Here is a 26,516-nt window from a genome sequence, read left to right as displayed (position 1 = left end):
AGAGTCAGACAGGCTCATGACCTTACTACAGTGATTAAACCATGACTGGAGGAAGTAAGCCAGCCAAATACAACTTAGACCAAAATACAAAGAGAGAGGAAGAGACAATATACCAGAAATAATCAGGCACAACGAACCCAGTGAAACTTAAACCTAAATAACTGGAAATAATGTGGTTGCTGCAAACCCCTAATGTAGTTTATAAAAAAGGATTTTTGTAATAGAAAAGACATCATGCAAGAACAAATTTAATAATAAGCTGTGTCTATAATTCCAGATTACTTCTGAAAAACCTGGGCAACAGGAGGGAAGAAGGAAAATAAACACACTAAAAGCCTCATCTTGTTGCAGGAGACTTGGAAATTTTTGGTATTGATAAATTCAGGCTCAGATATTTGTGAAACATGTATAGTCAACCTGTAGAATAAGACAGGAATTAGAACTTCCATACTTCCTCTTCTTCTTTCATGTGGGAAAGTCCCAGAGGCCTGGCACCAGGAGCTGCTCAGAGGACTAGAGCCATGTGCGCCCTCCTGCTCCCAGCCACTGCCGACGGCTCCTGTGTGCCTCCACCCCAGCCCCCGGCGGCAGGTCCCAGCCAGGCTGGCTTGTGGTGGCAACAGAGTGGCTGGGAACAGAACAGGAGATGCTCTCCTCCTCCTGGGAAGTGGCCAGGCCAGATGAGACTGGGCAGAAAGCAAGATAAGGCAGGAGACGGGCTGACTGGCTGACGAGCAGGCTCACGTGGTGTAGCTCAAGGCGCAGAGCAGGGCGTCATTGTTCCCAGCGTGACAGGCCCGAAAGGGTCACGAGCAGACATTATCCACCTAGCCTAGTGGCATAGACTCAGGGCCCAAGGAGGAAATGGGGAAACTAGGATTCTAGTCACAAATGCTATGGGTTCTTGGTGGCCCTGTCAAGTGTGTGAGGTCTCCACAGAGCAGAGATAGCAGTGAGGATCTAAGCGCGCCTCTGGTCTCTGAAGTTGGAAAGTACCCAAGTGCGGTACTTTCTCCCTCTGCACCCTAAGTCAGGGGCTTAACTCACCCCTAAGCTGTGACTCCCTGAGGACAAAGGCTGGACAAGCTCCCTTCCCGCACCCACCGGCCTCCTGAAGGCCAGACCAAGCGGAGGCCTCCTGAGTATGAGACCAGCTCCTAGCTCAGCCTCCAGGGGGCGCCAAATGGACACATCTGGAAGGTGGCCTGGGGTTGGGAAAGAGTCCAGAGTCTATCCTGACCACAGGGGTGGTCACAGCTGAAAAGACCTGAAAGCTGGTGAGTCCATTCCCACTTGACAGAAGAAGGGGCTGAGACTCAGGGGGCTGCAGGTGAGTGGCAGAGCTGGGCTGTGGCTGCCTGTGGAGACAGTCAGGTCTCCTCCAATCTGCCTCCCCACTCTAAGGCCCGGGGAGAGAGGGAGTCTTTCCACCCCAGAAGGCTTGGGTTCAGGCCAGCCATCTGGTAAGGGGAGGATCAGGGAAGACCCTCCCACTTCAGAAGTGGCCAACATAGAAAACCACCAAATAATTCCTGTCTGCCAACGAGCAAATAAAGGCCCAGAGAAGGCCAGTAGCTTGCCAAAGTCAGACAGCAAATTAGAGGAGGAGCCCAAACTGAAACATAGTGCTCCTGATACCCAGTCCTGGGCAAAGAACTCAGAGGAGGTACCACTGTGGCTGCATCTCTTGGCCAGGGTGAGGCCTCAGGACAGCTCACACGCTGGAGTCCTCTGGCTTCTTCTCTGGCCCTGATGCTAACAGATGCTGCTCTGGGCCAAGGCTGGATACAGCTGTCTTGGCCTCTGCTTCTTTGTTCTGCTGCCTCAGGATGGCGAAAACCAAGGCAAAGCATACCAGGGAGCCCGATTTGAAGAAGACCTGGAGGCCAATGAACCTGGGGGAAGAACAAGACAGCCTTGAATTCAGGGGCCCTGGATCCAGGGCTTGGATGCCAGAGTAGAGTCAGCAGACATTACCCCTCGTGCAGTCGGGGACCTTGAGGCTTGCATGGGGGGGACTCTGACTCCCATTGGGCTTCTTCCTCAGAAGAGGTGGAACGTTCTGCACAAGGAGAAGTGGGGACAGAAGACTGGGCGTCCTCTAGGCTCCTCCATGGCAGTGACCTAGGCTGGCCCTGCCTCTCTCTGAACCTCTCTAAGGGCTTGCACAATGATGGATTGTCCCCCAAAGGAAAACAGGACCCCCCTTCCCTGTCAAACTTGCCAAGGCCCTTGTTTGACTTTCCCTCCCCTAGGGAGCAGCCCCTGCACCGTCCCAGCCCATAGGAACTGTGTTTCCCTCAGAACTGGAAGCGGCCAGCTCCCTGCCCCTACCTGCCAGCAAGTCCTCCCATGTCTGCCCCAGGCCAGCAGCCTCTGGGATTTCAGGTTCCTTAAAGCACCCCACTGTACAGTCAGGAAGTCTGAGCCCCAGGGACAGTGGACAGGGCTTTCTCCCAGCCCCGCCCTCGCCCGGCTCATACCCAGTGCTCCTGATTCTCTAGTTCCTGCATCCTCTGTGGTCAGACAGCTGGGGGCAAGGCCCAGCTCTGCCAGTGGGTAGCCGTGTGACCTCGGGGCACTTCCTTTAGCTCTCACTTTCCTTATTGTTTATTTTATTTTATTTTTGTGGGTCTGGGGATGGAACATAGGAGCATTCAACCTCTGAGCTACACACCCTGCCCTATTTTTTTTCTTTATTTGGAAACAGGGTCTCACTAAGTTGCGGAGGGCCTCACTAAGTAGCTGAGGCTGTCCACAAACCATGATCCTCTGGTCTCAGCCTCCCGAATGCTGGGATTATAAGCATGCACCATCATGCCTGGCTTCATTTTCCTTATTTATAAAACAGGCAGCATGGACGTTTGTATCACTTTCAATCACTCTATGATGCATAACTACATTGCAACAAAAGCAATTTTAAAAAGCAATTTAAGTGAACTAAAAACAAATAATAATATCCGGGTGTGGTGGCGCACGCTTGTAATCCCAGCACTTGGGAGGCTGAGACAGGAATATTGTGCAGGTTCGAAGCCAGCCTCAGCTACTTAGTGAGGCTCTCAGTAAGTTAGTGAGACCCCATTTTCAAATAAAGTATAAAGTAGGTCTGGGAGTATAGCCTGGAGGTAGAAAAGCCCCTGGGTTTCACCCCCAGTACCACACACACACAAACTCCAATAAAACAGGCCTCAGTGTCCAGCTCCCAGGATGCAGGCACTTAGCCCTGGATACAGCACCTGTCACTAGCGGGTGCACTTCCCTGGGAACTCGTGATCTGCAGCTGCCCTGCTGGGATCCTAAGGGCCTTTCCAGCACCCTTCCCGCAGCCCTGCCCCAGGTCTCACCGGTTTCGGAACAGGTTGTGGTCATAGTAGCGGCAGACGGCTCGCCGCCCACAGCTCAGGGCCCAGTGCACACAGGTGGTATCGATGGCACTGCCGTGGATCACAGGGCTGGGCATCCAGGCTGTGGGAGGAGGCGCTCAGGGGATGGCGGAGTCGGCACTTCCCAAGCACCCCACCCTGCCATGGCAGGTGGATCTTGGCTCCTGCCTCCTCCCTGTACCATGCACAGAGGGTGCCTCCCATCAGGCGGCCTCACCTCTACTTGCACACCCAGCTCCACACCTGGCTCCAGCCTGCTGCCCCATGCACCTGCGAGCCCCAATGTCAGGCGCGGATCCACTCCTGCCTGTGCCCTCCAGGCCTGGCCATAGGCACATCTGAACCCCTTGGACCACCACCAATGGCCCAAGCAGGCTCCTTACCCAGAATTCTCAGGAGCATGTACTGTATCCCCACAGCCAAAGTCTTGTCTTCTTTCTTCACTCCCCTAAAGACGGGCATGGGACATGAGGGCTGAGAGCGCTCCAGCCCCCAGGGCTACCCAGCACTAGGGAGGGAGAATCCCCACCCTGGCTTCCCTAACCTGTCCCTCCCTCCCTTCCTTTTTTCCTTCCTTCCTCTCTCCTTCCCTTCCTTCCTTCTTCCTTCCCTCCCTCCTTTTCTCTCTCTTTCTTCTTCATTTTTCTTGCTACTAGGAGGTGAACCTAGGGCATTCTACCTCCAATCTCCAAGCCCAGACTTTTTTTTCCTTTTAAACTAGGGTCTCACTAAGTTGCTGAGGATCTTGCTAAATTGCTGGGGCTGGCCTTGAACTTACAATCCTTCTGTCTCAGCCTCCCAGGTACTAGAATTATAGGCCTGTGCCACCATACCCAGCAATTGAGTATGCTGGGTATGAGTGGGGCATTGAGTCCCACTTTAATATCCAGAGAGGGTCCATTCCCTTCTAATTTTCTAGAAGGCAGATAGTGAATCAGAGAACCCCAGCTTAACCACAACAGAATTATCTTGCTCTGAAGTCTCCTTATCCAGCCTCTCCTCCAGGAGACGCCTGGGCTCTGGCCAGGGCACTGGCCCTACTCCCCTTACACATGCTATAGCCCCGGGGCCAGCTCCGGAGCTTTTCTGAGCCTCAGTATACTTACGCACAAGATGGGGAGAAAACCCCATGGTAGCAGGTTGCCAGGGGATAGAGACAGGGCAGGAGGGCCCAGTCTGTTGTGGGGGCCCAGGACACTTGGTTGGCTGCCTTCCTCCAACCCCTCCCTCTGTTCCCAGTCCTGGCTGTGGCGAAGGGCCTCTTGGAACCCAACCCTGCCCACCCTGCTTTCACCTTAGGATGAGCATGAAGGCAGGCGTGTGGGTGACACTGCCCAGCGCCGACCCCAGGCTGAGCAGCAGCATGAAGGGTAGAACCAGGTGGCTGCAGGCCGAGTCGCAGGAGCCCGCAGGCAGTGGGCCGCCCCCCGCCACGCAGCTGCAGTTGGTGTAGAAGGTGACCTGGAGGAAGAAGGGTCTTCAGGAGCCCCCAGGGCAGGCAGCCAGTCAGGGGCCCGAGGCCTGGGAAGGCTCCGGAGAGGCCAAGGGCCCCCAGGCTGCTGGAGCAGAACTGGCCTGAGGAGCCGGGCAGGAGGAGGTGGGCTCTGGAGAGAGGGCGATGTTATAACTACCAGCCTGGAAATGCGCCTATCACCACCACCAAGCTAGAATACAGCTTGGGGGCCAAAGGAATGGGGGTGCTGGCCCCATTTGTCATTTAAAGAGCCAAGGAAAAAGAGGAGAGGAAGCAGTTGGTCTTGGTGGCCTTTCTCAGGTTCATACAGGCTGCTGATCACACCGCCCTCATTTCCTCACCAGGAGCTCTCTGGAGGCTGGGCCCCTGGCTCTGGGTCCTCAGCCTCCCTCTCCCCTGCTCAGGTCCTGGCATAGTGGAAGGGCTCAACAAAGGTTTCTTGACTGACTGGTCTGCTTGTGCCCGCCTCCTCACCGGCCTTTCTCCGATCAGCACTCCGCTCACCTTCCTCTACCCTTCGGACGCAGGGGTGATTGAGCATAGATGCGACGCTGTCACTCCTCTGCTTAGAACCCACGCTGGCTTCCCACTGCTCTGCAGATAAAGTCTCTACTTTTGCTCCTGCATTCATGGCCCTTCCTTGTCTGATCCTTGCTTTCTCTCTATCACCCTTTATGCTTCTTCTTCAAGTTCTTCATAGTTACTTGAAACACTGCGTGCATGCGCATGTACACAAGTCCTCAGCGTGCATATGTGCTCTTCCAAATCTTAGCATATGCTGCTCCCCCTGTCTGGAAAGCCTCCATCCAAAGTCCTAATTTTGCCACTCATCCTTGAAGATCTGGCACAGATGCACCTCCCTTGAAGCCTGGGACCCCATCCTGGTATATACTGAAGGAACCACTTCTGCCCACCAGCACCCAGGAATTCCTAGGAGTTACTTCCTTCTGCATCCTTCCTGAAAAGATTGCTGGGACCAAATCTGAGCCATCTCCTTGGACCCAAACTGGCTTTTTTTTTTTGGAGGGGGGGAGTCTAGAGATGGAACCTAGTGGCATTTGACCTCCAAGCTACATGCCCTGCCCTATTTTTTATTCTTTATTTTGAAACAGAGTCTCACTGAGTTGCAGAGGGCCTCACTAAGTAGTTGAGGCTGTCTGCGAACCGCAATCCTCTGGTCTCAGCCTCCTGAATGCTGGGATTACAAGCGTGCGCTACCACGCCCAGCTCAAACTGCCTTCTTGAGAAAGTAATATTCTACATCTGCTAACAGATAGACTGACCAACAGATAGACGCGGAGGGCAAACAGCCAGAGGCCAAGAACATTTAGAAGTGTGGAGGGTGACAGGGACAGGCAGAGGCCCCAAGGGGCAGAGGTTGCCAGGGGCACACCTCACCTGGCTTTTGTCCAGAGCCTCCTGGACCACCTGGCTTGTGCATCCAGCGTGGCATGGTGTGACGTACTCCACATGGGTGTTGGGGTCACAGACGGGGTTAAAGTCATCTGATGGGCAGGAGCAGGGCTCTGCACAGCCTGGAAACACCGCAGGCTGGGTGCTGAGGGAGAGAAGGGTGAGCCTGGCCACATGCCGGGGCTGCCTCAGCAGCTCCTACCCCTGACAGCAAAGGCCAGAGGTTGGAGCCGCAGCTGAGGTCCTCAGTGTCAAGGTGCTTGCTGCTCCACGGTGGGGCAGTGGGGCTGGCCAGCTCCTTGCAGGGGTGTGTGAGCAGGGAGGAGGCTAAGCTCAGGAGGCTTCCTGGAAGGGGAGAAGTGGGGAGCTGGGGCTCGAGGTCTTGGAACCTCTTTGCTGCCCTAGATCCTATACATCTGTGAGCTTCTGCAAACATCTCTGCCCCTCAGGGGCCCTTCTACAGAAAATTCCTCCCAGAATTAAGTATCAGACGAGAGGCCTTTTTCTTGAGGAGCTGAATTGCTTCTTTTTCTCTGAAAATTACAGCCACAGGTGGGGAGAATAGACAGCTGTGGGATTGCGGGCCTGCTCCTGCCTCCTGCTGGGCCTCAGTTTCTGTCTCATGATCTCTTTACTCGCTTCCCTACCTGCTCACTGTGTCCAGTTGCACCTACCTCCCCCCTGAAGGCCTGCTCCCAAGTTCCCAGGGTGCCCCACCCCAGGTGGCCTGGGCAAGGTGGGAATGGACAGGGAGGGTCAGGAGGTGAGAAAGAGGCCGAGTCCAAAGGGCAGAGGTCTGGGAGGGTTCCAGGGAGGTGGTCCCTGCGATGCAGGCTGTGGCCTGGCTTCGTGCTAGGGGGAGCAGAGCATGCCTGCTTGGAAACAGAAGCCCAGAATGGCTGGTGCTGTGTGCAGGCTGCCAAGGAGGGCCCCCGCAGGACGCTGCAGGTCTCCCTAATGGGCTTTGGGTGGGGGTGGGCAGAGACCCAAGCTGATCACAGGCCAGGCAAGTTTAGTGTAATGCCAGTTCCATGCAGAAGAGGATTGGCTTGGTTGGGGAGGCCAGGAGAGGGACACCCTCTGAGATGCCCTGGAAAGCCTGGGGGGCGTGGGGCGCAGGGCAGAGGTGAGCTACTCCCTCCCTAAGGGCGGTCTTCCCTGAGTGGGAGACTTCGCCACACTTCTTCTCTTCCCTGTCCCACAGGCTCGCTCCTGTGTCTGACTGTCTTGGCATATCTCCCGTGGGAGGGGGAGCAGACTGGCACCATCTGAGCTGAGGATGCATCAGGAAGCTGTGCCATGGGAATCTGCCAGGGGAGGCATTTCCCAGGACCTTCTGCCAGCAGCTGAAGGCTGAGCAGGTGAGAGCCGGGCCCTCCTCTCTCCTTGACCTGGAGCTCATTGTTGTGGTGGGAGAATGATGCTTTGCATCCTATCCCAGCTGGCCAGGTGACCTCATCTCTCTCAGCCTGGCTATATTCACCTGTAAAATGGGCACAATGATAGGGCCCGTTACTATGGGGACTCAACGAGACATAATATGGGGGTGCTGGACTTCCCTTGGGCTGGTGTAGACCCTCAGCTCTTGGCAGTTTTCCATGTCACTTGCTGCATAAGAGTGTGAGCAATTTTCCTCCACCTGCTCAGCTGGTCCCAGAAAGTATCTCCACTCAATTGGAACCCAGAGCTTGGTGACCAAATTGAAAGAATATTGATGTGAACACAGGTGAGCTAAGATGTCAAAGCCAAGGAGAGTGAAGGAGAAGGAAAGGGAGGGCAGGAGGGAGGGGCTGGCCTTTCCATTTCCTTTTTAAAAAGTTGTGATAAAATATCCATTTGATTTTTTTTCTCCAAAAAATTATGGAAAGGAGCATGAGTCCCTCTTCAGCCCCAGGGCTTCCCATGGGGAAAGAAAAAGGGAGAGAGGAGGAAGGGAGGCAGGGAGAGGTCGTAAAGGTAGGACCTGGAGTTCTTGACCCTGAGAAGACACCCTGAACAGAAGCTCCAGGTGAGGGAAACTGGCCCCGGGTGGAGGCAGGAGATGCCAAGGAGGAGGAGGTGGGGATTTCTCTCTGGATCTTAGGCCAACCTAATCCTGGAGCAATTTCCAGGAAAAATGAGATGATTCCGGGAAAGAGGCCGGAATGGAACTTCTAACAACCATTCCAAGAAGGCTCCCAAGGGGAGAGGGTCCGCTTGATGGGGGAGCGAAGGAAGTGGGAGGGGCCTCCCACAGACCTCGGGGACCTTCCTGCAGGAGGGTGGGGACATGCCGCCTCAGACTTGGACAAAGATTTCTGGAATGTCAGTATCATGAGACAACAGAATTTTAGCTTCTGGGTTCTACAAACCAGTAATCCCAGAGTTTCCAGTCCACCCCTTCCCAGGGCAAAAGTTCCCTTTATAACACCCTGATAGGGGCCATCCACCCTCATCCTCTCTCCCACCCTCAGCCCCTGGGGTTGGAACTTGCTTCTTTCTGGGCAGGCCTCACCTTTGGCTCGGAGCAAAAGCCTTCCTCTGCTGAGTTAGGTCCTGCCTCCTACGACGTGGCCTCCATCCCTCTGCCTCGGGGCACAGGGCTCGGCCACTCTGAAGCTGCCATTCCTTGGTGCTTTGTCCCTCCCCAGGCCCCACCCTCTCCAGGCCTGAGCTTCCTTTCCCTTGAAGTCCATCTGTTCCTGTTCTAGCGGTCCCTGCCGCCTTTGCCAGAGCCTTCCAAAGAGATCACCCCTGCCTGTGCCCGAACCAAGGAAGGGCTGGAATAGAGGGCTTTTAGGCTGAGTGTGAGGGATGGAGCCACAGAGGAGGCAGGGGAGGGCTGCCCCTTGCTAACCTGGCTTCTGCTTGGCTCCACTCCCCTCCCCTGTCCCACCCTCTCCCCCACTCACCCAGGCCGGTGCGCGATGCCCACAATCTGGTGGGTAGAGCAGCCGAGGAAGAAGAGGGGCAGGCTGCAGAGCAGGCACAGCAGTATCCCCAGCACGCAGAGGGCGCCACAGCGCACGGGGCCCAGGTGCAGGCGCTTGACCAGGGCGCCCCCCACTAAGATGCCCATGATGGCCGAGGGGATGCTGAGGGAGCCAATGAGCAGGTTGGCATAGGAGGCTGTGATGGAAAACTGGCGCTCCAGGAGCTTAGGTAAGAAGGTGGCCATGCCCGCCACCATGCAGGACATGCACACCTGGGCCAGGACCACCAGCAGGAAGATGGGGTGGCGCAGCGTCCGCAGCAGTACCCTGGGGAAGACTGTTGGGATGAGCGGGGAGGTCAGAGCGGGGCCAGCTGCTCCACCTGTTCAGTGCAGGCTCTTCCTTTCCATCTCTCCCCACATCCCGTCCTATCCCATTCAGCTTGACTGCATCCCTCTCTACCCTATCGTCTGACTCCTGTCTACTTGATACTATTCTATTCCAGTTTTGAAATTCTGTTCCATTCCGTCGAGTTAGATCACATTTTATTCAGTGCGTTCATTTCCATTCAATTCTATCCCATTCCAAACAGTTCTATTCTGTGTCATCCCGTTTAATTCCATTTCATTCTTTACCCCATCCCATTTCGTTTCATTCTTTTGCTTAATCATCCCTATTTTTCCCTTCCCACTAGGCCCTTTCTATACTGTCCTAAGATCACAGGCATGGCGGGTAGCATATGCCTGTAATCCCAGTACTTGAGAGGCTGAGAAAAGAGGATTGCAGGTTCAAAGCCAGCCTCAGCAACTTTCTGTCTAGCTTTTCTACAGCTCTTTACAAGCCAACTCAGGCCTTGGTCTGCCCTGTTGTGTCTCCAATGCACATCCCCTACCTTAATATCCCAGTGCCTAGATTGTGTTTCTTTCGAGCTTTTTACCTAACAGACTACACATTTCATTTAGCTGTTTTTATTATCATCCCAACCGGTTTTATTTTTTGACAGTTTTCTTTTTACTGTTATGTTAATTGTTAAACCTCCAGAGACTGGACACAGTAGGCATTCAATAAATATTTGTGGAATGCATGGAGGAATGAATGAATAGACATATAGATTAATATGTGGTCTAATGTCAGTGTCTGAATCTAAGGCCTCCAGAAAAGGCGCCATTCTGAGAGGCTTCCTGGAGAGGTGCAGCTGGGAGGAAAAGGAATTCTGGTTAGGGGCACAGCCATGGCCCAAGCTTGTGAACAGAACAGAGGGGCTGTTGGGGCACTGAAGAATGCCCCAATCTCCAGGCTTCTAAGAGAGTGCCCAGCTCACAGCTTGCTGGCCTCACTGTAAGTCTGCTGAAGTCAAGGCCTGTACTGATGGGCAGAATCACTTCCCTTCTGGATACAGTAGGCAGCCCAGAGGATGTCCAATGCACTTTCTTTTCTGATATGTGTAAACCTTTCTTCACTATCAACAAAAGAGGAGAGCTGCGTTTCACTTGCAGTAGGCAAGACTGAAGTTAGACATAGGGTGGGAAGGAGAGGCAAAGTCCTTTCTAGGAAGAGATGCAAACCAATTTTTAGGCTGGACTGGTGAGGAGAGGAGGCCATGGAGGTCCTCTGGGCCAGGGGAGAGACCCCTTTTGTTCCTGAGGGAGCAGTACCAGGATCTCTGTCATGGAAGCTGAGTTCTGTCAGACCTCAGAGTATGGCCAAGCCAGTTGGTTCGCTAGCCCCTTGGACCAGACCAGAAGCTATTTTCTTAGGAGCCAGAAAATAAAGACAAACAATCCAGGCCAGGTGGGCGGGGGCTGAGGCTGTGGAATTCCCCCTGCTTCACATCCCAAGCCTGCCTCCTGGGCTTAGATCCTTGCCACGCACAAAGCATTCAGCAAGCACTTGGAATGGGGTGGGGTGGCCCTGGCCCTCGCCCCAGGTAGCTGCTACAGCCTCCCTTCCTCCTTCCCTCTGTGAGCTGCCCTGCTAAGGCACCCGAGGTCCTGTATGTACCGGGGGACTTTAATGTGATTTGATCCAAGTTGTTTAAGTGCCTTTGCTGCAAGGTGGAGCAGGGGCAGGTCCAGGCCCAGCTTCATCCAGAAAGGCCAGTGCAGGGCCATCCCCCTTCCTCTCTCCTCCTACCTCCTCTCCATTCCTGTCCTTTCTGGCAGCCTGGCCTCCGCAGCTCTGTCTCTTGATGGCTGCCATCCTGTTCTCTTGCACAAACCACTACAGTGCACCCCTATCTCAGTGTGCATGTCCTCAATCTCTTCTCACACCCCACAGCCTCTTCCAGAACAGACAGAAAATTCCTGGAGGGTCTGGCTGTGCCTTTCATGTAGTACTACCTGGGGGGGAATTCCCGGGCCTGCCTCCGCTCAGAGGCCAGCTTCACCTTGAGACTGCACGCGCCTCCACCATCGGACACAGCGGGGCCTCCCTCAGCTAAGTGACTGTGTCTTCCTCACCAGCCAGGAACTCGCCCAGCTCAGAGGTCGGGTACCTGCTTTAAAGGGGACAGGTCCTCCTTGGTTTAGGACTATGTTTCCGTCCGTGAGTCAGGGGTCTCCCTTAATTCAATGTCAATGGCTCCCCCATTAGACAGAAGCCTCCCCCAGCTTGGGAGCTATGTCTCTTCCATCAGACAGGGGCATTTCCAAGCATAGAGGTCAGGTCTCTTCCATCAGACAAGGCAGGCGCTCTCTCTGTTCAGAGACTATGTGTCCTCTGTCAGAAGCATCCTCCAGCTCAGGGGCTCTCTTCTCCCAAGAGTCTAGGACTCTTACAGTGAAAGGACCATGTTTTCCCCTTCCTCTACTTCCCCCATGGAAACCCAGGCAGTCAAGATGAGGTTCTAGGGTCAGACTCGCCCTTCCAGGGCTCGGCAGCAGCCCAGAAACCAGGTTAGCTAACCTCACGTAGAAGCAGAAACTAGCAGAGACAAGCTGGCCCTGAACACCCACTCTAGGATTCAATTTCAGCAGCTGGCTCCAACTGCTTTCTGGGCAGGAGCCAGAGCAGTGATTAATAAGCTCCTCCATGGTGCAGTGTGCCGAGCTTTCCAGCAGCAGGGTGACCCAAGGTTAGGGAGGCCAGACCTCTACCCCTAGGCCTGGCCCCATGGCTCTCTCTCCCTTTCTCTGAGAATGCTGGAGAACAGGGGATTAAATTACTGATACCCCAACATCAAGTTTTAGAAAGTTCTTTCTAAGAGTTGGGCCCAATTCTTTCCTGCTGAAAATTCCTTAGTGAGGAAATTTTCAACCCTTGTGGATAATGCCCTTTTAAGCCATGGGCAGCTGCTTTTGCCTCTTTTACTAGCATAGGGCATGATCAGAATAAAATTAGTAAACTGGACATGGTGGCTCATGTTTTTAATCCCAGTACTTGGGAGGCTGAGACAGAAGGATCACAGGTTCGAGACCAGCTTCAGAAATTTAGCAAGGCCCTCCACAACCAGTGATATCCTGCTTCAAAATAAAACACTAAAATAGGGTTGGGGGTGTAGCTCAGTGGTAGAATACCCCTGGGTTCCATCCCTGGTAACACACACACACACACACACACACACACACACACACACCCCAATGGTAAGGGAGTGATCATGCAAACAATCACACTTTATGTTACTGCAGTTTTAAAAACAGTCCATGGGGGCTTTCCAGTCATTATCCCATTTGATTATCCTAACTGTCCTTGAGAGTGCAGAGCAAAGATTATCCACCCAATCTTTCAGCTGAGGAAACTCAGAGAAGGAAAATAACTCTATCAGATTATTTTTTTTATGGTCCTGGGGATGGAACCCAGAGGCATTCTACATCCGACCTACATGCCCTGCCCTATCTTTTATTCTTTATTTTATTTTATTTTTTGGTGGTACTGGGGTTTCTGGAAGCCCTTCTACCTCCGGGCTACACTCCCAGACCTATTTTATATTTTTATTTGGAAACAGGGTCTCTTAAGCCAGCACGGCTGGCTTTGAACCTGGGTGATCGATCCTCCTGTCTCCGCCTCCCAGGTGTGGGAATTACAAGCCTGCACCACCATGTCTGGCCTATTCTTTAGTTTTAAACAGGGTCTCACTGAGTTGCAAAGGGCCTCACTAAGTAGCTGAGACTATTCACGAACCATGATCCTCCTGTCTCAGCCTCCCAAATGCTGAGATTACAAGCGTGCACCACCACATCTGGCTTATTCTACTACAAGATTTTACAGTGGTCAATCAGCAGGGGGACAAGCCTCAAATCCAGGTCATCTAACTTGCCTTCCAGGGCTTTCCAGGAGCCCATTATAGAGCAGGCACTCAATCAATGTCCATGGAAATATATATTCTATTATTATTATTATTATTATTATTATTATTATTATTATTATATTTGGTGGTACTAAAGATTGAATCCAGGGACATTCTACTTCTGAGCTACACTCCCAGATATATTTTATTTTTATTAATTAACTAACTAATTAATTTGCGGTACTGGGGATTGAACTCAGGAGCATTTTACCTCTGAGCTATACCCCAAAATCTATTTTTTCTTCTTTATTTTGAAACAGGGTCTCACTAAATTGCAGAGGGCCTTACTAAGTAGTTGAGGCTAGCTGTGAACCTGTGATCCTCCTGTCTCAGTCTTCCAAGTACTAGGATTACAAGCATATGCCAGCACACCCAGCTTATTTTTACTTTGAAATAAGGTCACTAAGTTGATGAGCAGCTTACTACTTGCTGAGGTTGTCCTTGAGCCTGTGATCTTCCTGTCCTGGTCTTCCAAGTACTGGGATTACAGATGTGGGCCATCGTGCCTGGCTTGGGAGTGGACTCCTTAGAAAGGGATACCTGGTCACCATGCACACTCTGGTTACTGTTTGAGTTTATAGTATCAGGATCAGAGCTGTATGACTCTTATGTCATTGAGTCTACCTCTCACTGTATTGAGAAACAGTACTGGGTAAACTGAGGCCCAGAAGCCAAACAGGCCCAGAACAAAAGGTTGGGTCTCTAGATTTCAGCCTAGAGCTTCCTTTACCCATGCCACTGCTTGGTAATTTAACAGGTATTTGCTGAGGACCCCCTGTTTGCAGGCTCAGTGGGGGAAGGAAAAGGAGACACAGGGCACAGACCCTGACCTTCAGGACTAGGGGAAGGGCTAGACAAACACACGAAATAGATCTGAGCTGATCTAGAAGCCCCCGGGATTCTGAGAGCCTGGAGGAAGGAGGGAAACAGCTTTGCTCACTGGGAGAACTAGGCATGCTGGAGATAGCAGTGGCCTTTGGGGGTGGCCTAAACTAGATAGACAAGAAAGATTTTGATAGGTAACAATAAAAAGAGACATCACAGACAGGATTGCATGAACAAAGACTTGAAAGGAATGGATGGTGCTCAGGAGGGGTATGCAGATGTATAAGATGAATCAAGGAAGGCAAGCTGGGGTTGGGTCCCACACAGTCTCAGGGGTACCTCTGTCTAGCTTCTTCCCGACCTAGCCTGAGTTCACTTACCTTTGATGAACTGGATCACCGTCAGGTTTGGTGCAATCTGGGCTAGGCCATCCTGATTCTTTGGGGACTCCTCTGGGCTCTGCTCACGGGGGGGATTCTCACCCTGGGGAGACACACCAAGGGCAGTCAGGTGGGTTCCAGAAATGCTACTCAGAGATGGCTGTGAGCTGGGCAGGAGAGGTCAGGGAGGGGAGCAAAGGGGCCAGCAGCATTCCATTGGCTCCTGGTCCTGTAGGTACTTAAAGAGGGGCTTTGAAAGAAAGAATAAAATTCCTGTGGTTAAAGCTTGTCACCATCATCATTAATATCCTAGTATCATCAACACTACCATAAATATTACCACCATAAGCTGAATGCAGTGACACATACCTATAATTCCAGTACTGGGAGGATGAGACAGAAGGATCACAGGTTCAAGGCCAGTCTCAGTAACTTAGTGAGACCCTTAGAATCTTAGCAAGATCATCGGGCGTGGTGGCGCAGGCTCGTAATCCCCACGCTTTGGAGGCTGAGACAGGAGGATCACACAGGTTCGAAGCCAGCCTCAGCTACTTAGTGAAGCTCTCAGCAACTTAGTGAGACCCTGTTTCCAAATAAAATATAAAATAGGTCTGGGAGTATAGCCTGGAGGTAGAAAGCCTCTGGGTTCCACTCCCAGTACCACCAAAAAAAAAAAAAAATCTTAGCAAGATCATATTTCAAAATAAAAAATAAAAATAAAAACATTGAGGGAATAGCTTGGAGGAAGAATGCTGCTGGGTTCAATGCCCCATACCAAAAACAAAAAATGAAAGAAATAAAAAAAAGAAAATTGCTACCATAATCACCACCATCATTATTCCTATCACCTTATAATAAAAAGGGTTGGGTCGGGCGTGGTAGCACATGCTTATAATCCCAGCAGTTGGGAGACTGAGACCAGAGGATCGCGGTTCACGGTTCACTGACAGCCTCAGCTACTTAGTGAGGCCCTCTGCAACTCAGTGAGACCCGGTTTCAAAATAAAGAAAAAATAGGGCAGGGGGTGTAGCTCGGAGGTCGAATGCCCCTGGGTTCCATCCCCAGACCTGCAAACAAACAAACAAACAAACAAACAAAAAATATATATATATATATGATCAATAAAACAAAAATCTGATTCTTTAAAAAGATTAAAAAGGTTGGCAAAACCCTTAGCCAACCCAACTAAGAAAGAATCAACCCAAATTATTAAAATCAGAAATGAAATAGGAGACATCACCATAGACAGTGGGGAAATATCCCAATAAATTGTAAAAATGTGGAAGAAATCTACAGATTTCTAGATACATAAAACATACCTAAATCAAACTAAGAAGATATAGAAAACCTAAACTGACCAATAGTAAGCAAAGAGATAGAAACAGCAATTAAAAAGCCTTCCATTGAAGAAAAGCCCAGGTCAAGATGGATTCCTAGTTAATTCTACAAAACCTTTACAGAAGAACTAAACAAGTTATTTTGTGAAATAGAAAGAGATGAAATTCTTTCAAACTCCTTCTATGAGGCCAGTATCACCTTAATACCCAAACTGAATAAAGATCCCCAAGGAAAGAAAATTATAGACCAATCAATATCACTGATAAACATAGACACAAAAATCCTAAACAAAATACTAGCTATGCACATTCAAAACTACATCAAGAAAACTGTACACCATCACCAAGTTGGTTTCATCCCGGGAATGCAGGGCTGGTTCATGATATGTAAACCAATACGCTATTTATCACACAAATAGAACTAAGGACAAAATAAATCACATGATCATCTCAATAGATGCTAGAAAGCATTTGACAAAATCCAACCCTAATTCTTGTTAAAAACACCACAGAAAAAAGGAATAGAAGGAACTTACCTCAACATCATTAAGGCAATATACAATAAACCCAAAGCCAACATCATATTGAATGGGGACAAAACTGTGAGAATTCCCTTTAAAATCAGAAAGAAGATAAGGATGCCCACTATCACCACTCTTTTTCAATATAGTTCTTGAGACTCTTGCCAGAGCAATAATTCAAAAGGATACCATAGAAATTCAAGTAGGAAAAGGAGGATTAAAATTATCTCTATTTGCAGATGATATGATCCTATATTTAGAACACCCCCAAAAAACTCAACTGAAATACTAGAGGTGATTAACAATTCAGAAAAGTAAGGGGATACCAGTCAGAGTGGCAAGCATAAAGAAATCAAACAACAACAAATGCTGGCGAGGATGTGGGGAAAGAGGAACTCTTTTACACTGTTGGTGGGAATGCAAACTAGTTCAACCACCATGGAGATCTGTGTGGAGATTACTAAGAAAGGTGGGAATAGATCCACCATATGATCCAGCTATACCACTCCTGGGTATCTTTCCAAAGGGGTTGAATTCAGAGAAATACAGCAACATATGCATACCTATGTTCATAGCAGCACAATTTGTAATAGCCAAAATATGGAACCAACCCAGATCTCCATCAACAGATGAATGGATAGCAAAACTGTGGGAAATACTCACAATGGAATTCTATTCAGCCATAAAGAAGAACAAAATTATATCATTTGCAAGAAGATGGAAAGCCCTAGAGAACATTATGTTAAGTGAGGTCAGCCAAGCACAGAAGGAGAAGATACATATGTTTCCTCTAATATGCCCAAACTAGGAAACACAAAGAATACCAGTGGGACTCCAGATATTAGAGGGGAAATACTAGCTAAGTTTGAATGGAAAGATAGGAGAGGAGGAAGGCCGATCTTGATTAATGAGGGTCTACACCTGAACATGTGTAAAATTGTGAATATGACATGGTTAACCTGGACAACCATTGGTGGGAGGGGGGAAGGGAAAACGGGGGCGGGGGGGGGAGAAGGCACCAAATATAGTTTAAATGTATGCTATTTATGTTCAATAAAAAATTAAAAAAAAAGAAAAGTAAGGGGATATAAACTCAAACTAAAGTAGCTTTTCTATATGCCAATTATGAATCCACTGAGAAATAAGTCCAGAAAATAATTCTATTTACAACAACCTCAAAAGCAATAAAATACCTAGGAATAAACCTAACCAAGGAGGTAAAAGACCTCTACAATAAAAATTACAAAATATTAGAGAAAGAAATTAAAGATCTTAGAAGATGGAAAGATCTCCCTTGCTCTTGGATAGGCAGAATAAATATTATCAAAATGGCCATTCTACCAAAAGCGATCTCCACAGTCAATGCAATTCCTATCAAAAAACCAGTGTCATTCTTCATGGACCTAGAAAAAAATCAATCATAAATTTCATATGAAGAAACAAAAGACCCTGAATAGCCAAAGCAATTCTCAGGGATGTGACTTCAAATTATACTATAGAGCTATAGTAATAAAAAGCACATGGTATAAGCACACACACACACACACACACACACACACACACACACACACACCAGACACATAGACCAATGGAACAGAATAGAAGATACAGAAACAAATCCACACACTTATAGCCAATTGATTTTCGACAAAATTGCTAAACAAATACATTAGAGAAAAGAAAGCCTTTTCAATAAATGGTGTTGGGAAATTGGTTAATCCAAACTGGTTGGAATTAAAGCCTTACCTCTCACCTTGCATAGGAATCAACTAGAAATGGATCAAAGACCTAGAAATCAGACCAGAGACTTTGAAGCTACTAGAGGAGGGCATAGGTCCAATTCTCCAACATATAGGCACAGATAGAAACTTCTTTAACAAGAGCCCCAAAGCTCAGGAAATTAAAACAAGAATTAATAAATGGGGTAGCATTAAACTAAAAATGTTTTGCTCATCAAAGAAAACTATCAAGAGTCTAAAGAGAAACCTAAAGAATAGGAGATCTTTGCCAGTTATCCCCCTGATAGAGGACTAATATCCAGAATATACAAATAACTTAAAATTTTTTTGTGTGTGGTACTGAAGGGTGGAACCCAAAGGCTTTTCTACCTCCAGGATATATTCCCAGACCTATTTTATACTTTATTTGGAAACAGGGTCTCACTAAGTTGCTGAGAGCCTCACTAAGTAGTTGAGGCTGGCTTCGAACCTGTGCGATCCTCCTGTCTCAGCCTCCCAAGTGCTGGGATTACAAGCGTGCGCCACCATGCCTGGCATATGAATAACTTAAAAGACTTTATACTGAAATAACAAATAACCCAATCCAGAAATGGACAATTGAATTGAAGAGACACTTCACAAAGAAAGAAATACAAATGGCCAATAAATACATGAAAAAATGTTCAACATCATTAGCAATCAGGGAGATGCAAATCAAAACTACACTGAGATTCCATATAATAATTTCCAATTAGAATTTCAGTCATCAAGAAGCCAAAGATGTCCATCAACAGATGAATAGATTACAAAACTGTGGGAGATGTACACATGGAATTTTACTCAGCCATAAAGAAAAACACAATTACAAGGAAATGGATGGAACTGGAGGACATTATGCTAAGTGAAATTAGTCACAAAAAAAATAAGAAATTGGATGCTTTCCTTAATATGCGAAAGCTAGAGAGAAATGGGCAACAGGAGGAACCATAGATGAAGAGGGAGAGTCTATAGAGGAGCAAATAAGGCGACCTAACTGAGGGGAGGGGAGGGGGGAAGAGGGAAAGTCTCTAAAGCACATGATGTACTTAAACAAACATATCAAAGTCAATCACTAAGCCAAGCATGGGGAGGAGGAAAAGGGAGGGAATGGGGCGGGAATTGGGTAAGGGCTAATTGGGTGATGTGTGCATGTCTGTCTCCACAAGTCTTTTATCCCATTAAGATGTATGACTACAATGCACCAATAAAAAATTTAAAAATACAATAAATGTTAGTAAGGATATGGGGAAATTGGAACTCTTCTACACTGTTAGTGGGATTGAGAATTAGTTCAGCCACTATGGAGATCAGTGTGGAGATGCCTCAGAAAACTGGGAATGGATCCACCATTTGATCTGGCTATACCATTCCTGGGTATCTTTCAAAAGGGACGGGAACCCTTTCAAAAGGGACAGGAACCAGTAAAATATGCACATCCATATTCATATCAACAAAATTCACAGTAGCCAAATTATGAAACCAACCTAGGTACCCATCAACAGATGAATGGATTATAAAATTATGGGATGCCAAGCATGGTGGTGCACGCTTGTAGTCCCAGCATTCAGGAAACTGGAGGATCGCGGTTCACGGACAGCCTCAGCTACTTAGTGAGGCCTTCTGCAACTTAGTGAGACTCTGTTTCAAAATAAAGAATAAAAAATAGGGCAAGAGGTGTGGCTTGGAGGTCGAATGCTGCTAGGTTCCATCCCCAGACTCCCCCCCCCACACAAAATAATAAATGAAATTACGGGATGTCCACATAATGGAATTCTACTCAACAATAAAGAAGAACTAAACTATGTCATTTGCAGGAAAACGGAAGGCCCTGGAGAACATTATGTTAAATGAGATTAGCCAGTCACAGAAAGTGAAGGATCATATGTTTTCTCTTATATGTGGAAACTAGGGAGCGATCAGGATACCAGAGAGACTCCAGACAATGGAAGAGAAACTTCAGTTGATCCAAGGAGGCGATCTAGGGGAAGGGGAGGGAAAGAGAGAGAATCAAGGAAGGAATTCATATGGGAAAAATACCAATGTCAATCTCAGTACCCTGCATGGGGAAGAAGGGCAAGGAGCCGGGGAGCCCACCAAGTGCTGTGTGCATGTATGTCACTTCAACATGATTTACCCTATGATGTGATATTAAAATGTGTCAATGAAAGTATATTAAAAATCACCCTTCACATGACCAGTATCCTAATAAATGATCAATTTATTCACAATGATTAGGATATGATAACTTACTATAAGTGTCTCTGTTGTGGTCACTCTGACCAATATAATCACTATTGTTATCACTGTTACCTGGATCTTCAGAATCACCTCCACAATCACAATGGTCAGAATCACCAATATGGTTATCACTGTATCTAACATCATCATCCCCCCCCCCCAGTATCTCCATCAATATCAGTGTTGCCAACCTCATCTCCATCACCACTGCCACTATCACCACCACTTCCCCATCTCACAATACTATCACCATCACTACTGTCATGGGCAACATCTCTGTTCCCTACATCATTGCCAATGTCACTCTTCCTACTACCACCAGTGTCACCTACCCCACCCCAACCACCATCACCAGTCCCTGTCCCCAGTGACAGCACCTTTACTACTCTTGGCACCATCTACATCATCGACCTGATGAAGACCACATCTCTCTCTTCAGTTATTACGTCCATCGCCTGTGACTGTCATCGCCTGGAGTGTCCAGTGAGCTGTGCCTACCAATAGGCGGGAGTGATGTAGGTGGGTCTACAGGTGCATCCTGTTTCGTACTGTCTGCTGAGACAGAGTGGGAGCTGGGGGGAAGGCAAGAGGCAACAGCCCCCATTTTCTCTAGGAAAATTCAGCCACACCCAGAGAATGTGCTTAGCTCTGGTTCCATGGTAAGAAGATGGCTACAGACATGGTGAAGTGTGTTCCTCCAACCTGGGTAAGGATGGCATCCATGCACTGGGAGTGGTGGCATATGCTTGTAATCCCAGTTCTTGAGAAGCTTCTTGAGACAGGAAGGTCACAGGATCAAGGCCAGCCTCGATAACTTAGCAAGACCCTGCTTCAAAATAAATAAAAAAAGGTGTGTGTGTGTGGGGGGGGTAGAATGTTTGTAGATTCAGTCCCCAGCTTTAAAAAAAAATAAATAATGGCCTCCATGCAACTCCTGAAGGAGATATTTGGGGAAGAGAAGACTTATATGAGGGAACGCATCACCGTCTTCTGAAAGAAGGAAGGAAATGATGACAAACAGTAGTTAATGCCTACTACGCATTTGCTGACATACTCACTACCCTGTCCTAATGACTCGTGCATAACTCTTTGCGCTCTCTCAACGACTCCTAGAGTTCATACCGTTAAAATCCCTTTGAGCCAGGCACAGTAGTGCGCACTTGTAATCTCAGTACTTGGGAGGCTGAGACAGAAGGATCACAGGTTTGAGACCATCCTCTGCTATTTAGAGAGACCCTCGGCAACTTAGCCAGTTCCTGCTTCAAAATAAAAAAATAAAAGGGGCTGGGACTGTAGCTTGGAAATAGAATGCCCCTGGATTCAGCTCCCAGCACCAAAAACAAATTCTCTATTATTCAGGTGACAAAATTGAGAGGAAGTAAATTTCCTTGAGTGACACAACTGGTGAGTGGGCCTGCTAGGGTTGGACCTTGGCAGGCAGTTCGGGTCCAGAGCCTGGTCACGGAGCTGGATCTCCCTAGAGGAAGGTCCCCAGATTACCTAGTGCCAGGCGGTTCTACCTGTGTTCCTCCAGCACAAACTCGGCCAGGTGCTTTTTACCATACCCAGTATTTAGATGAGGAAACTAAGCCTAAGAGAAGACTTTACTGGTGTAGGGTCATTTGCATATCAGTGACCACATGGGGTCTGATTTTGCTACATTTTTCTACGCAGCCTGAGGTCAGAATTAGAATCACCAAACTCCATGGAAGGAGACAAAAGGCCAGTATGAAGGGCGGTTTGGAAGGGGCTGCCCTGAGACTTAGCTCCCTCTACCTAGGCGTGTGGCCCAGGATGCGGGTCCCTCGAGAGGGCAGATGAACTTCTTTGGTTCTGCCTTTTCTCTCCCCGTGTTTTCTCTTCGAGGTCTCTTTGGCTCTGCCCTCTGTTGGAGCCTGACACATCCTCTTCCTCCCACCTCGTTTTCTAGGGAGCCTCGTGAAGCAAGTGCTGGGGTCCCTCGCATTTCAGAACCCTCATGACAGAGGATGCTCGCTTCTGGCCTTCTTGCGCCTGCTTCCTGGGCTGGCTGGCTAAAAGCCTGTCCTGCTCCTGCAGGGCAATTCATTCAAATATTAATTCATATGTGTTTCTCTCTCTTGGGCTTTTCCATTTCTCTTCTTTCATTTCATCGGGGAAGAGGCTTTGGGTTGCCTGGCCTCAAGGGAGGTTTTTGGCAGGGTAGAAAACACTAATGGGTTGCAGGGTTTTCCTTTCTAGCTTTGGTTGGCAAAGCTTGAGCTCTGGAGGGGATTCCGTGGGGTGTTGAAGTGCGTTCGACAGGAGATGGAGGCCTGAGAGGATGGAGGGGAACAGAATGCCATCTCCTTGCAACTAAAAATTGGAAATGAGGCTGGGGTAGTGTCTGGGTTAGTGGGTTCTGTAAACATGTGACCTCTCAGATAGGGCCAGTGGGGACAGTTCACCTCTGCACAGGCTGCAGCCTGGCCTTGGGGGCTGGGCTCCCATGTTGCTAGACACACCAAGACGCCTCTGCTCCAAGTATGCTGTATGGGTTTGTTCTGGAATGTTCTCGAAAGCTCACGTTCCCAATGCAGCAAGGTTCAGAGGTGAGGTATGTCTGGAGGGAGGTGGGCCATTGAGGCAGCGCCTCGGGGACTCTGTAAGCCTCCTCCTCTTGCTCTCTGTTTTTGTGCTACCATGAACCGTCCTAATGAACTTTCTCCGCCACGCCTTGCTGCCATAGTTTCTGCTTTAGAGTTGGCCAACTATGGACTAAACTCTTGAAACCATGAGCCAAATAATCTCTTTCTCCTCTCAGTTGTTCTCGTTGGTTATTTGGGCCGATGAAATAGTAGACTGACACACATGTGAAGGGGCACTCCACAGGCCAGAATGGCCAGGGAGAGCAGGGCTGTAGTGAGCAAGGGGGGCTGATACTGGCGCCTTCTGGGTGGGGTCTCCCTGGTGCCCAACTTAAGACCTCAGGACCTTGGCTTCACTCTGGTGGGAGGACCCTGAGAAAGGCTGCGGTCCATTTTCTGGATGATTTGGCAGGATGGGCATTCAGAGTAGAAATTAAGTTGATTCTTAAAGAAAAAAAATATATATATGTATGTATTTTATATACATTTAGGTTAGAGTCCAACTTTCTTTTGTGTCTATCTTTCCTTCTGGGCTCTGAGCTCTGGGAGAGTAGGACTCATGTTTATTTTATTCTCTCTTGAAACTCTGATGCCTAGCACAGGGCCTGGGGCAAAATAGTCAGTATCTGATCAATTTCCTTGAAAAAAGAAGGTGTACAGGAGAGGGTTCCTACCCAGTGGTGGCAGAAGCCAGTGCAAGGCTCCTGGAAGAAAAATGAGACCATCAAAAGGAGGTGCTATCAAGTTACAAGGGAGCTGCCGGGTTGCTAATGTTCAGAGACAGGCAAAGGCTTCACACAGAGCCCCAGGGGTTAGCAGAACTGAGATTCCAGTACCTGCCAGGCATGGGTATGTGAGCTTACGGCCCATGTCCATAAGCCTGGGACCTGCAAAGGAAGGAGTTATGTGCTTTCTCGTGAGCAAACCCAGATGACTTGTTCAACACTACATAACTAGGAATGGGCACAGCTAAGACCTGGGCTCAAGCTTGCCTGGGTAGAAAGCTCCTGCTTTACCTCCTAAGACCTAGGAGCTGGCGCCCCTGGCACAGGATAAGCAGAATTAGGAGGCACCTTCGTAGTGTGATTCAAAGGACCCTGAAGGCTCACCATTTAAGTTTTCTTCGGGTGAGGCACCTTTGCCTATGATTCACTTACACCTCACTGAGCACCTGAGATACGCTGGTCCACACTGAGATGTGTCATCAGAGACCAGGACACACTGGATTTTGAAGATTTTGTATAAATATGTTGAAGATTTCATCATCAGTTTTTTTAGATATGCCAAAGTTCAAATTATTTCTGATATAGTGGGTTTAATAAGATATACTATTAAATTAATTTCTGTTGATTTTGAAGGTTGCTCTTTGAAACTTTTTATGGGGCATATAGGATATGTCTCTCAGCCATCCTGCCTTAAAGAGAATTAGTGAGTCTTCTCGCTCCATCCTCAGTCCTGGGCCGTGGGAGAGTGCTCCAGGAGGGATGCTGCAGTGGGCTGAGAGGCCTACGTGGCTAAAGAAGAAGGTGCTAGGAGTAGGGTGCTGCCCCTAGGAAGAAAACAAGAGGGGCTGGAGACAGCCTGGAAACTACCCCAGGTTTCATTTCAGGGAGGGCAGGCTCACCCTTGAGAGACAAGCAGAATCTTGTGAGTTCCTTGCTCTCAGGTAAACAGTCCAAATAACCACAAGGTCATTTGCCCTCCTCACCTATGAGGGCTACGCTGCCCTTCACATCCCCCCGCCATTTAATTCCCACAGCAGTCTGTCTCATGTGGGCAATATCACTGCAAATATATATTATATATTATAATAATATATATAATATATTATTATAATATATAATATATATAATATATTATAATAATATATAATATATAATATATTATAATAATATATAATATATATAATATATTATAATAATATATAATATGTTATTATATATATATATATATATATACACACACACACACACTTTTTGGTGGTACTAGGGGTGGAACCCAGAGGCTTTCTACCTTCAGGCTCTACTCCCAGACCTTTTTAAAAATATTTTATTTGGAAACAGGGTCTTGCTGAAAGCCTCACTAAGTAGCTGAGGCTGGCTTCGAATCTGTGTGATCCTCCTGTCTCAGCCTCCCAAGCTCAGGGATTACAAGCGTGCGCCACCACACCTGGTATCACTGCACATATTTTACAGAAGAAAAGACTTGAGGCCCCAGAGGGCAAATGCCACCCAGCAGTTACTGGTAGTGCGGGCTTTCAAAGCCAGCTTCTCTGATATCCCTGTCTCCGACTGTTAAAGAGAGCACGGGAACCGGGCGTGGTGGTGCAGGCCTGTGACCTCAGTGTTCAGGAGGCTGCGTTGGAGAATCTCAGGTTCCAGGCTGGCCTCGACAACAATAGAAAAAGAGTTGGAGGTAGACTGTTCCTGGGTTCAATCACCAGTACCAAAAAAGGGGCACAAGGTTTTATTTGGGAGGCAGATCTGCAGGGGTTGGGGTCAGGGAGGAGTGAGGGTTGGACTGACAGCAAGGTGAGGTGACTTGAAGCAGGTCACAGCATGAACTACTGTAGGCTGGTAGGAGGGGCTGTGGGAGAGGGACACCAAGCTGACTATAGCATGGGTCTCACCAGGACAGCAGCTGGGATGTGAGGTGGACCAGAGCCAGACCTGGGCTTGGGGGTCAGACTGAGGGACTGGAGCTTTATTCGGTGAGAATCAGGAGCCCAGGTGTCCCTAGCTCTGTCCTATGTTCTCAGGAGGTTTCTGCCTCTTGTCCCTCATCCATTTTGAGGACTGCTGACTAATAGTGGGTCCCAGAAACAGGAAACATTGTGCTGCTGCTCAGAACAGGGGTCGGAGTGTGACCCAGCTGGGCTGCGGTTTGCTCAGGTCAGCAGGCCTGGGCCCAGCCTGTTGGGACTTCTGCTCTTGGGTCCTGTGCTGACTGCTGCAAGACTGTGGACACGGCACGCTGTGTGTGTGCTCCCCCTTCCCCACTCAAGTCCTATGGCCGCAGGGCCGCCAGGGGTGCTGGGGCTATCCTTGCAGGGAACTGAGCTCCCAGAAGGCTCTGTCCTGGGGCTGGGTCTCCGCTCCCATGGAACTGGGCTGGTATGGCAGGTGATATGGACCTCCCACTAGCTCTCAGCTTCTACCCCAGGTCACCATGGGAAGCAGCCAGGGGGATGGGGCTCTCTGTAAGACTTTGTAGCCCTCTGTGGGGGAGAGAGTTTTTTAGCAGAGCAACTGGAGATCTGAATTTCTGTGAAAAATGAACTGAGCCTCCTGCTTTCTTTCAGTGAGATTCATGCAACTTTCCTCTGTGGCTATCAGGGAGCTCAGAATCAGTCAAGCATGGTGGCACACACCTGTGATCCCAGTAC

The 26,516-nt window shown here is 48.9% G+C and overlaps 1 protein-coding gene across 1 annotated transcript in view; it reads right to left on the bottom strand.

Annotated features, from left to right (window-relative positions):
• Positions 1 to 1,714: 1,714 nt before the first annotated feature.
• The window catches only part of SLCO2B1 (solute carrier organic anion transporter family member 2B1), a gene marked incomplete at both ends in the record, with an annotated part of 42,966 nt that continues 18,164 nt past the window's right edge, over positions 1,715 to 26,516 (bottom strand). The window contains 7 exons of the mRNA XM_080689343.1: positions 1,715 to 1,895; positions 3,345 to 3,465; positions 3,767 to 3,831; positions 4,678 to 4,844; positions 6,256 to 6,415; positions 9,162 to 9,519; positions 14,673 to 14,775. Coding sequence (XP_080545469.1) covers positions 1,715 to 1,895; positions 3,345 to 3,465; positions 3,767 to 3,831; positions 4,678 to 4,844; positions 6,256 to 6,415; positions 9,162 to 9,519; positions 14,673 to 14,775 — 1,155 coding nt within the window. The remainder of the gene's footprint in view (positions 1,896 to 3,344; positions 3,466 to 3,766; positions 3,832 to 4,677; positions 4,845 to 6,255; positions 6,416 to 9,161; positions 9,520 to 14,672; positions 14,776 to 26,516) is intronic.

Source organism: Muscardinus avellanarius (assembly GCF_963383645.1).
Source record: "Muscardinus avellanarius genome assembly, chromosome: 1".
NCBI lineage: Eukaryota > Metazoa > Chordata > Mammalia > Rodentia > Gliridae > Muscardinus > Muscardinus avellanarius.
Note: the sequence above shows the minus strand (reverse complement) of the source record. Positions and strands in the feature narration are given on the sequence as shown.